The sequence below is a fragment of the Moschus berezovskii genome, chromosome 15, assembly GCF_049115385.1.
Source record: "Moschus berezovskii isolate FMDL1 chromosome 15, NW_MosBer_1.0, whole genome shotgun sequence".
NCBI classification, from domain to species: Eukaryota; Metazoa; Chordata; class Mammalia; order Artiodactyla; family Moschidae; genus Moschus; species Moschus berezovskii.
The window spans coordinates 21,743,335-21,754,835 of NC_142474.1; the positions used below are offsets into that span (position 1 = coordinate 21,743,335).

Consider the following 11,501-nt stretch of genomic DNA (forward strand, 5'->3'; position numbering starts at 1 on the left):
CTCTGTCCGTGGGATTTTCCAGGCAAGAGTACTGGAGTGGGTTGCCATTTCCTTATACACAGGATCTTCCTGACCCAGGGATCAAATCCAGGTCTCCAGCACTGCAGGCAGATGCTTTACCATCTGAGCCACCACTCCAGGGCAAAGGGGAAACTGAGGGTATGCATGTTGGGGAGGAAGAAGGGCCACAAAAGGACCTCAGCAGTCCTGGGTGGAAGAGACCAAGGCCAGGACAGCGGGACCTGCAGGGGCTGGGAGAGGTGGCTGAGTACTGGGAGACGGGACATCACCTCTCTGAGCAGGGGATCCCCTAGCCACGGCTTTAAATACTAGTCCTGCCACTTGCTACCCTGTAACCTCGATATGTCTCTTGCCCTCTATGAGCCTCAGTCTCCTCATCTGTACAATGGGGACAAGAAGGGTGTTGTGAGGAGGTCATGAGGTCAGCTGTGCTGGGGAAGGCAGCCCTCCATCGTGGTGGTGTTGCAGTGGAAGCAGAGTGAGGCTGTCTCTACGATACCTCAGGTCACTTTCTTGCCCATCCTGGGCCTCAGTGTTCCTGCTTGTAAGACAAGGAGGTGAGGGTAGATGATCCCCAAACTCCCTTCCAGGTTTGGATCCAGGTCTCTGCTTACCTGGTTGCACACATCCAACATCCCCCAAAATCCCAATGGAAGAATGTCATGGACCACACAGAAGGTGCAGAAATGGCTTTTTATTGCTGGGGGTGGAGGGTGATGAGCATAGGATGTTCTAACTGTGAGCACAAGTATCTGAGAGGTGTGTCCTTTGACTGGGCTCAGTTGTCACTCCTGGGGTCTGGTGTCAGCACCGACTGTCCCAGAGGAAGACGGTACAGAGATTCAGTCATGTCCCGGAACCAATCTGGAAGGAGACCCTGGTGTGAGGCATGGATGCCCTGGGACCCTTACCTGCTCCTGGGTTCACCAGACATGGCTGCAGGAGTACATTCCCCAAATCCTGTGAGCTCTGAGGCTTGGGGAGGGACTGGCACCTGTGGTTTGGGGTCTTTCTCTGGCACCTGGCACTGACCCCTCCTCATCCCCTCACCCTCCCACCCTCCTCACCTTAGCAACAATGGCCGATGTGAAAAGAGTGATCAGGGCCCAGAGGAGCCAGGGTTCAGGGCTTAGTGTATGATCAGGATCAGGGATCAGACTGAGATGCGATCTGGTCTCTATCTGTGACCAGTGTCAGGGCTCAGTCAACTACTGGAGTCAAAGCTCAGTCTGACTGTTCTGGGCTCAGTCAGGGAGCAGAATCAAGCACAATCCGCGTGTCTGATTAAGGGTCAGGACTCAGTCTGTGACCGAGTTCAGGGCTCAGTCTGCCACTAGAGAAGGAGGAGAAGCCAAGCCTGTTTCTGCTCCTCCACAGGCCCCTGTGGGGGGGTGTCTCATCCTCTCTCAGCCTGGGGCCCTGGACCCAGCCCTCACCAGCAGGCGGGCATCCCAGCAGTTTTCCTTATTTGCCGTCTTCACTTTTCTGTTGGGTTTCCTGAGGTTCACCTGAAGGAACACAACGAGTAGCAGTTCTCAGGCTCCAGCAATGGAAAGCCGAATACAAATCAGACAGTGGCTGCCACCCTCCAGCAGGTCAGACTTGACAGCCATGGGTCCTCTTGCATGTCACTCCATCTCTCTGAGCCTCAGTTAGTTCATCTGTAAAATGGGTATGATGATACAACCTATCCCCACAGGGTTGTTGCAAGGATCCAGTGAGATAGTATATAAGAAGCATAGAGCGATGACCCAATGAACTAGGTCTGTGGCTATTTTCTAGAAGAACTGCCTTCAGGACCCTGATGCTTCACTCATTCCATTTCTGCTGCCCACAGCCCCAGCAACCCCAGTCATGCCAGAGACCCAGGTCAAGGAAAGCTCCTATGGGCTGGGGGTGAAACCACACCTCCTCATAAGAAGGGAAAGGGAAGGGATGGTGTTTATCATCAATGCCTACTGGATATTAGGCTTTTTCTGCTTTTTCTTTAAATCCATTCATCAGCTAAACCATGTTCATAATCTCCTTTCACCTGGAGGAACCCGAGGCTCAGAGAGGTGAAGCCAGTTGACCAGGACTGCACAGTTGCTAAGTAGCAGATCCAGATCTGGCCTGTCCTCTTTCTCACATCATTCTGGGCAGCAGCTTCTGCCAGTGTGACAAAGGAGGGCAGCTGAAGCTCTCAAAGACCGACAGAGACCCTCAGTCCGCAGGGACCCCTTCAACCACCCTCTCCTGACTTGCTCAGGATGAAGGGTACTCAGCGTCTCCAGGGTCCCCTGCCCAGACCTGCTGGTGCTGCAGGCATAGAGCAGCATACCAGCCCCTGTGAGGCTGCAGAGGGAGCCCCCTCACTGCTTCCCCAGGCTGTGACTTACCGATGAGTTTCTTAACACATTCTGCATCCAGGCTTTCAAGGAGTTCACGGATTCGTGGGCACAGCTGAGGGTCACACAGAGCCAGCGAAAGAGAGACACACAGAGAGAAATGGAAAGAGGGAAGGAAAGAAAGAGGTGAGTAGGTGAGGAGAGACGGGAGAAGGAAGAGGCCTGGTTATTACCTGCTATGAGCGCCCTGCCCGCCACCCGCAGAGATGCTCACCCCTGGGGCCTCAGAACTTCTGACCCTTAGGATTCTAGAACAGTGGAAACCTAGAAGGCCCATATCTGAGATCCAGAGGACACTAGAACCCTAAAAATCTCAGAACATTAGAATCCCAGTACCTTAAGTATCTAGCCTGTAAGCATCCCAGATCCCTGTGCTCTTAGAAACCTAGTCCTTTGGACTCTGAAACCTCAAGGGTCAAATGGGGCCCTGGGAACCACAGAGAAGTGTTTCTCACAATTTTGTGTGCATACAACTCCCCAAGGATCTTATTAAAATACATTAATGAACAGCAGATCTGGAGTGGGACCTAAGGGTCTGCATTCTAAAAAAATGCCCAGGGAAGGTCAGTGCTGCTGGTCTGACAACCACAGTTTGAGCAGTGACCTTCCAGTTCAATAAAACTCAGGGCCTCCTGGAGGATTAAAAAAAAAAAATCCAAATTCCTAGCCCAATTCCAGAGTGAATAATTCAGAATCTTTGGAATTTAGGGCACATGGTACATACAGTTTTGTATACGATACTTAGGAATCTGACCTATGGTATATATAGTTATGGTATTTAAATAAATTAAGTAAAGTATTGAAATAAGAAAAGTATTAGCTAAAAGGCCTCCTGGCAGTCCATATGGCAAATGGTTCAAGTGTGGGACCCAGTGATTTCAGCTCATGTTGGGCCTCTCTTCTCCTCCCCAAGCGGGGTGGGTGGGGGGAATGGTAACAACTGACAACTCAAAGGGACGTTGTCCCCTCAGAAAGGAAGGTGCCCAGAGAGTACAGCCCACCCACGAAATGTCACACCTGCCCCCACCAGGCCTGACTCTGCAGCCCCGAGAGTGGGGGACTCACCTCGTGCTGCACTGCAGAGGACACCAACTGTCTTGCAAAGTTGACTCCATTGTCCACAACATCACTGAGCAGTCCCAAGCGTCTGGAGAAGAGAGGAAATTGATCAAAGGTCAGGGAAGTTGGCAGAGCGGCCAAGAAGGAGCAGTGGGAAAGAGGGTGGAATACGGTGGAGCTCCTTGAAGTCAGGTGACTTGAGCCCCTACCTGGGGGGGAATCATCACTTAGAACCCCATGGTTGACCAGCAGCCCACCCCAGTAGCTCATTAGAGTCTCATCACAACCCTGAGACCTCATCCTTCCATCCATCCATCCATCCATCTAGCCATCCATTCATTTATTCGTCAGCACATATTTGCAGAACACCAACTATGCTGGGAACCAAGCCTGACTGGGGCACAGTGATGAACAGAGCACAAGCAGCTCCTATTATGGTACCTAAACATTAGAGGCCAAAATGCTTGTTTTGAGTTTCCTGTAACATCTTATGGAAAACCCCAAATAAATTTTTGGCCAACCCCATATTAAACAAGCTACCCTAAGGCTGGCTCCTTCCTACCTTCAGCTCTCAGCATACCTTTCACCACCCCAGGGCAGCCCTCCCTGACTGCCTGCCTAAGGAAGGACTCTGTATCAGTTCGTATCATAGCACTCTGTTAAGAGTGCTGCACTGCTCAGGGATCTTTGCCATCTGACTTTTCCGGTGTGAGTTCTTTATTACTGGACTGAATGCTTGCCTGTCTGCCTTCCTCTCAAGAGCATAAGCTCCATGAGAGCAAGGTCCTTGCCTGCAGTCACCATAAATTCTCCAGAGCTCAGAAAGGCAGCTGCTTGGCATAGAACAACATGCTCAACATGTTTCTGGCTGAAGGAGGAAATGAAGTAAACATACAACTAAATACGTAATGACAACTTATGATAGGTATTGAGAAGGGTGAGAGGAGATCTTCCAAGAGAGAAGAGGAGGAACCTTGTTTTAGACTCTGAAGGATGAGATGTACAATAAGATGGAACGTGGGAAAGGTGTTCGAGACTAGGTTCCAGAGCATCCTGTGCACAGGCCTTGGGTGGAAGGAGTTTTTCTGAGACTCAGAGCAAACGCTAGTGTGTCTAGAGCAGAGTGGGCAAGGGGGAGAGCACAGTGATATGAGGGTGGACCCAGATCGGGCAGAGCCTCAGTGGCCCTGGGGAGAGCTTGAGACTCCACCCATGGTGGAGAGAAAAGCCCCAAAAGGATTTGGAGCAGCAGAGTGGCATGCCATTTCACAGATATGCACACTGAGACCCAGAAGGCTGGATGATTTCCCTGGGGCTATAGGCTGGGCAGTGTCCAGCAAGTCTCAGGCATTTGGACTTATATTAGTCTTTCCAAGTGATGATAGGCTGCAGAGCCTATCTGTGGGTTTTGGGGGGTCCCTACGCAACCTGTGATCAGATCCCTTGTTGGAGCAGGATGGACTGACCTCTATTCATGGCTCAGCCTTGATACCTGCCAAGGCCAACCTGCCCCAGTCTTCAGCTTCCAGACCACTCCTCCTCTCCCTGCTAGGATCAGGATCAGCCTTTTTCTCTCTACCCTTACCCCTAGACTAAGCCTGCTCTTTCAACCACACAGTTTAAGATCTAGATTTTGTGGGTTACTGGAGATCAGTGATTTAAATGGAGAGAATTAATTTTTCAACGTCTCATTTTGGGAATTTTCCATTGAGTGGAAGATGATTAGGGCAGTCTGAAATTAGAGCCCATGACAGAGATTACTCTACTTGTTCACTCTTAACTAGAGGCAAGAAGGTAAACACAGTATATTATCATTGTTATTATCATCATTATTTTTTGAGGGACATTACCTAATAAGAGAAGGGTCAGTTCTTCAAGTAGATGTAACAATGCTAAATGTGCATGCAACAGAGCTTCAAAAACCATGAACCAAAAGAAATAAAGCCGAAAGGTGAAATACACAAATTCACAGAAATGGTTTGAGAGGTTGACACTCCTGTCTTAGTAATGGGAAGAACCAAGAGACAGAAAATCAGGATGGATATTATTATTACTGAAAGCTTAGTATATGCTTGGCCAAATATTCTCCGAGTATGCTAAACACTTGCATTGTCTCATTTGGTCAACATAGTAGCCTATGAGTTAGGTGATGTTACCAACCCTAGTATACAGATGTGATAGCTAAAGCTTCTATAGGTTAAATTGATTACAAAAACCCAAGTGAGTAGCAAAGCTAGCTTGACTCCAGAGTCTGAACTCTCTCTATATTTTTTAACCATATTCTGCTCCCTCCCAGGTAAGGAATAGGGCTGAAATTATGGGTCCCAGCTCCTCTGGAATTCCTTGCCCTGCAGAAATGTGTGGGCCTCACCTGTGCCGCACTGTGAGTGAGATGCTTCCTGGGTTGTTGGGGCATATTCCCACGACCACCTTGGAGTCACCAGTCTCGGGATCAGTTTCAATGCTGACACTAGTTTGGAGGTCCACTTTGAGGTCCAGGTCTAAACTCTCACCCAAAAGAGGCCTGCAGGGAATAAGATTCACAGTGAAGAGAGGTGGAGAAGTCTTCACATTGCCTACATGAGTCTCTCTCTCTAGATGGCCATTGCATGGGATGTCTATGGATAAAGTCAATAGTGTGTGAATTTTTTATGGAATCTGCATTCTTACATTAGGTATTGCTTCTCCTGGCCCCATGGGTTTGGCTCGTATGAAATTTCTATACAGTATCACACTGATAAATAAAAATAATAGTTTACATTTCTTGAGCACAAACCCTGTGTTAGTATTTCACAAAACTATTTCACCTGGATTAAGCCTTTTAATCTTGACAGCAGTACCATAAGGGAAAAGTACGATCATTATCTCTATTTTCAGTGTGAGGAAACGTTTGGTAGAGAGAGGTTAAGTAACTATTCCAAGATCTCATATGATAGTTCAATGATGAAATCACAGTACACTTAATTTATAAAGACTCTTCCACACATCTGCGTTTTCCTTTCTCTTTATAAAGTGATTAAAATACTTAGAAATTACAGTTTCCATATAATTTTCACAAGCCCTTCATTACGACCTGTACACTACTATATGGTCCATACTGGTCATTGCTACTTAAAGAGAATCTTGAGAGACAAAATGAAGCTAGGGGAAACTTTGCCAAAGGGTTAAAAATGTTCATGTCCTCTCAAATTTTCAACTTTTATCATTAGATTAAGTTAGATTAAGTTTTATGATTTTGGAAATATATTTCAAGGAGGATTTTTTAAAAAAGATTTCATTCTGGGCAATGTTTCTTAGAACAATTTAAAGGTTAGGATTTAGGAGTTGCAAAGGCGTCCTTATTTTACTGATCGGGAGAGCAAGGCGGCAGGGTGGAAAAGTGCCTCATTCCAGATTGGAGACCTATCGGCCACACTGCCTCTCCCAACCCTCAGATTCGAAGGCTACTCACGGGTTTACGGTGACGTTAGCAGTGATGGGGATCTTCACGTCAGCGCTGTTGTCAGAAGTCGCTTCGATTTTGATATCTGGGACCTGGACGTTCCTGATTCTCACCCTGTGTAAAAACCACAGTTCACCCTCGTCACTCCTGCTGACCACCTTTGCTGGGCTCTTCTCTGCCAGCGTTGTGCTGAATTTTGAGCCTCATGGACCTTGCCTGCTTTGGTCTTCATGAGAACCCTGCTCAGGGGTTGGGTTCTCTCCATTGGATGGCATGGCAGACTGAGGATCAGATGGCTGTGATTTCCCTCAAAACGCCAAGAGTGAATATGAGTCAGAGCCAGAATTTTTTTTAAATTGACGTATACTTGCTTTCCAATGTTGTGTTAGTTTCAGGTGGACAGCAGAGTGATTCAGATATAGATATGTATAATTATAGAGGTCATTTTATTTCAGATTCTTTTCCCTTATAGGTTATTACAAAATACTGAGTATGGTTCCCTGTGCTATATAGTAGGTCCCTGTTGGTTGTTTATTGTATATATAGTAGTGTGTATATGTTAATGCCTGGAGTAGGAGATGGCAGCCCATTCCAGTATTCTTGCCTGCACAATCCCATGGACAGAGGAGCCTGGCGGGCTATGGTCCATAGGGTTGTAAGGAGTTGGACATGACTGAAGCAACTTAGCATATGTTAACGTCAAACTCTTAATTTCTTGCCCACATTACTTTCCCTTCTGGTAACCATGAATCTGTTTTTATGTCCACAAGTCTGTTTTATATATGATCTTTTGTATCATATTTCAGGTTCCATATATATAAGTGGTATCACATGGTATTTGTTTTTCCTCTGTCTGACTTACTTCACTTAGTATGATAACCTCTATGTCCATCCTTTTGTTGCTGCAGACAACATTATTTCATTCTTTTTATGCAGAGACAGATTTTGAACCCAGAACTGCCTGACTCCCAGATGTTATGTGTGGAGCCACCTACATGGTGTGAATTCTCATTTTCTCTCTCCTGAGGCCATTCAGACTTTTATACTCAGCTATATTCAGAGAAGAAAAGTCTTATTCCTTAGAAAAGTGACTTTAGGCATCAGCAAGCAGATAGAGGTGAGTGAGAAGAGAACCTTCATCCTGACTCTGAAATCACAGTATCGGAGGGTCCAGACCCATGAGATGCCTGGACAGGCCCTGCAGCCCTGACTCTAATTTTCCCAGGCTCTGGTAGAGCTGGCCTCAGACTGCTTCTGGTCAGCAAGAACACACAAGGTTTATTCATCTTTCTTTCTATTAAACTTACCTCCCCAGAGATACGTATTCTCTTTTCTGGGAACAAAAATCCCCAACATGAAGCATCAACTCACCCTGGAAACCTGTTTACTGCTTGAAAAATTCTAGAAATGAGTTGTTCCAACAAATTCTGGCTGGAACCAGTTTTCTGGTTAACCACAACCTCTTCCGAACACCTGGATTCCAATTCAGTCTTCAAATTCTGAAAGACAGCTGCAAAAGCAGTCTCCGTTTAGTGTAGTGCACAACTGAAGAAGCAGCTCGTAGGCACCAGGCACTAATGAGACTACTTGCCTAGGTTATTTCATCTTATAACACCTCCAAAAAGTAGATATTGCTACTCCCTGCACTTTCAGATGAGGAAATAATGGATCAAAAGATTAAGAAATGGGCCAAAGTCACGCAGCTAGGAGACCTTGTTCCTAGTATGCTGCCTTCATGCTAATATATGTTCATCATTTCAACAAAGTAATCAATCCACTGAGCAGGCAATAGATATTGATTGCACATCAACTTCTAGTAGTGAAGATTAAGGAGATGCTCATACAAATAGAATAAACAGATTAAAATAAGAAATGGAAAATGTAGAATCAAAGAAAAAATATGTCTCCAAATTATTAAAGTGGCAAGTAGGAGCCCTGGATAACAGGCCTGCTGCTGCTGCTGCTGCGTCGCTTCAATAGTGTCCGACTCTGTGCGACCCCATAGATGGCAACCCACCAGGCTCCCCCGTCCCTGGGATTCTCCAGGCAAGAACACTGGAGTGGGTTGCCATTTCCTTCTCCAATGCATGAAAGTGAAAGTGAAGTTGCTCAGTCGTGTCTGACTCTTAGCAACCCCATGGACTGCAGCCCACCAGGCTCCTCCATCCATGGGATTTTCCAGGCAAGAGTAATGGAGTGGGGTGCCATTGCCTTCTCCGGATAACAAGCCTAGAAAGCAGTGATTCATTCAGGAGCAGGAAGACAGAGAGTCCTAACAGACGGTCTTTCAGAGAAAAGAGGGATTTGGTAGAGGAAGTGGCAGGGCAGATGTAGAATGGCACATTTGAAAAAGAGTTCAGAATATATGTGTAGAAAAGAATTCAAATGAGAAACTGGAAGGCAACAACTAGCTGAGAAAAACACACACAAAAGGCTATAGGAAAAGATATGTAATCAGAGTACTCCAGTTTGGCTCTGCAATGGACAATATCTACCTAATTAAAATGATGGAAACAGAGACGGAAACTCCGTCTGGCCCCATAGATAATCCAGACACTTCTGCTGCTTGCTGCTGCTGCTGCTAAGTTGCTTCAGTCGTGTTCGACTCTGTGCGACCCCATAGACGGCAGCCCACCACGCTCCCGTCCCTGGGATTCTCCAGGCAAGAACACTGGAGTGGGTTGCCACTTCCTTCTCCAATGCATGAAAGTGAAAAGTGAAAGTGCAGTCTGCTGCTTAGCTCAGTTTAATCAGCACTGAAACTGGAAAGTGGGTCCCTCCTGTATCTTTGACATTTGCCCAAGCCCTGGCAAGGTTTGAAAGGAAGTCATAAACAGAAATTAGTTTCTCCTATAAAGTGTGTTTGTCAGGGTGCTGGGAATATTTCCAGAAATTGAAAAGAAGGCCAAGTTCTTTCAAGAAATCATAATTACAAGGAAATGTGATTAATTAGAAAGGTGGGTAATTTTAAAGCTATCTAGGCTAGGTAGGAGTCCTTTTCCAGTTAGTTAATACAAAGTACTAAGTAAACTGAATGGCCCAGCAAAAGAATATGCTACAAATATAAATAAAATATTTAAGTAATTAGCCATAATTATGAAATTATGAAAATATGAAAAAAATCAATGAATTTTTTCATAATTAGAGAAAAGTTAAGTGACACGAATTATAATCTTTCATCTGTGAGACTGACAAAAAATTCAGTTGTTCAAACCAGTGCTGTCAGGGAAGTAGGAAAAAAGATAATCTCATAGGATGGGGGAGCCTGGTGGGCTACCGTCTATGGGGCCGCACAGAGTCGGACACGACTGAAGTGACTAGCAGCTTAGCAGCATAGGCTATTGGAGAAAATGTTAGCATAGGGTATTATTATTTGTCAATATCTACTGTAATTTAAAATATGCATAGTTTGAACTTTTGAAATGTCACTTTTAGGAATTTATTCTACGAACACATTAGAAAAGTTTACCGTGATAGAAGATGGCATCACCAACTCAATGGACATGAGTTTGTGTAAACTCCGGGAGTTGGTGATGGACAGGGAGGCCCCGCGTGCTGCAATTCATGGGGTTGCAAAGAGTCGGACATGACTGAGCGACTGAACTGAACTGAACTGAACTGAAGATGTAAAGTGATATTCAGTTAATTTTTGCTTGTTTCTAGAAAAATAATAAACAATGACCCAGGAACCAATTAGTCATCTCTCTTAGTAAACAACCCATAAACAGAGTCCCTGCTACAGCCTTTGGTAATACAGGCCTAGTATTTAGCAGGAAGCTCCTATGTGCCACTGACCATCCCTGGTGTTTCTTTATAGTCCAACTCACATGAATACATGACTAGTGCAAAAACCATAGCCTTGACTAGATGGACCTTTGTTGGCTAAGTAATGTCTGGGCTTTTTAATATGCTGTCTGGGTTGGTCATAAATTTGTACTGTATTTTAAAATATGCATAACTTTTGAACTTTTGAATTGTCACCTTTAGGAATTTATCCTATGAATATATTAGCAAAGTTTATCATGATATAAGATGCAAAGTGATGTTCAGTTAAGTAATGCCTGTTTCTAGGAACCATTTAGTCACCTAGCTTGGTAAATCACCCATAAGCTGCACCCCTGCTGGCAGCCTTTGCTAATACAGGCTTAGTGTGTAGGAAGCAAGCTCCCAGGCGCCACTGATCATCCCCGTTATTGACTCACTTTTAAGTGTACTGTCAAGGTTGACAAGTCCTCTCACAAGACCAGATTTTGGCTTCCTCAGAACATCATTGCCAAGACTGTCAAGAAGAGATGCTGAGGTCCCAGCGAGCAGGCCACACAAGAGAACAAGTTTCCAAAGCTGAAACATCTTGTCCTGACACCTGGACAGTCATAGGAGGAACAGGAATGAGAATTATCCATAGGGAAACGGGATCTTGGATGAGCACCTTTGACTCTTACACTCAACAGTGCTTGGGTTATTTCCTCTCTTACAGACGGGCAGCCCAGGTCAGAAAGCTAGAGCAACTTGCCCAGAGGGAAACAACCAGTGAATGAAAGAGCTACCATTTGAAAAATCATGCCTGACTCCAGGTCAGAGCTCTTTACCAC

At 45.6% G+C, this 11,501-nt stretch overlaps 1 protein-coding gene across 1 annotated transcript; it reads right to left on the reverse strand.

Moving 5' to 3' along the window:
* Positions 1-738: 738 nt before the first annotated feature.
* Positions 739-11,259, reverse strand: LOC129555729 (short palate, lung and nasal epithelium carcinoma-associated protein 2A-like). Its single transcript, XM_055425500.2, has 8 exons — positions 11,112-11,259; positions 8,281-8,419; positions 6,919-7,023; positions 5,839-5,991; positions 3,474-3,555; positions 2,400-2,463; positions 1,458-1,529; positions 739-885 (listed from the first exon to the last, which is right to left on the reverse strand). The coding sequence occupies exons 1-7, from the start codon at positions 11,257-11,259 to the stop codon at positions 1,486-1,488; spliced, it is 735 nt and encodes a 244-aa protein (XP_055281475.2). The 3' UTR covers positions 739-885; positions 1,458-1,485.
* Positions 11,260-11,501: the final 242 nt, after the last annotated feature.

Bases quoted from the DNA above. Each gene is read 5' to 3' on its own strand.
- LOC129555729 (XM_055425500.2), bottom strand. From the start codon at position 11,259: ATGTTTCAGCTTTGGAAACTTGTTCTCTTGTGTGGCCTGCTCGCTGGG. The intron at 5,992-6,918 runs GTGAGTAGCCTT...TATTCCCTGCAG, and splicing joins GCTAACGTCACCGTAAACCC to GCCTCTTTTGGGTGAGAGTT. The intron at 1,530-2,399 runs GTAAGTCACAGC...GTGTTCCTTCAG, and splicing joins ATGTGTTAAGAAACTCATCG to GTGAACCTCAGGAAACCCAA.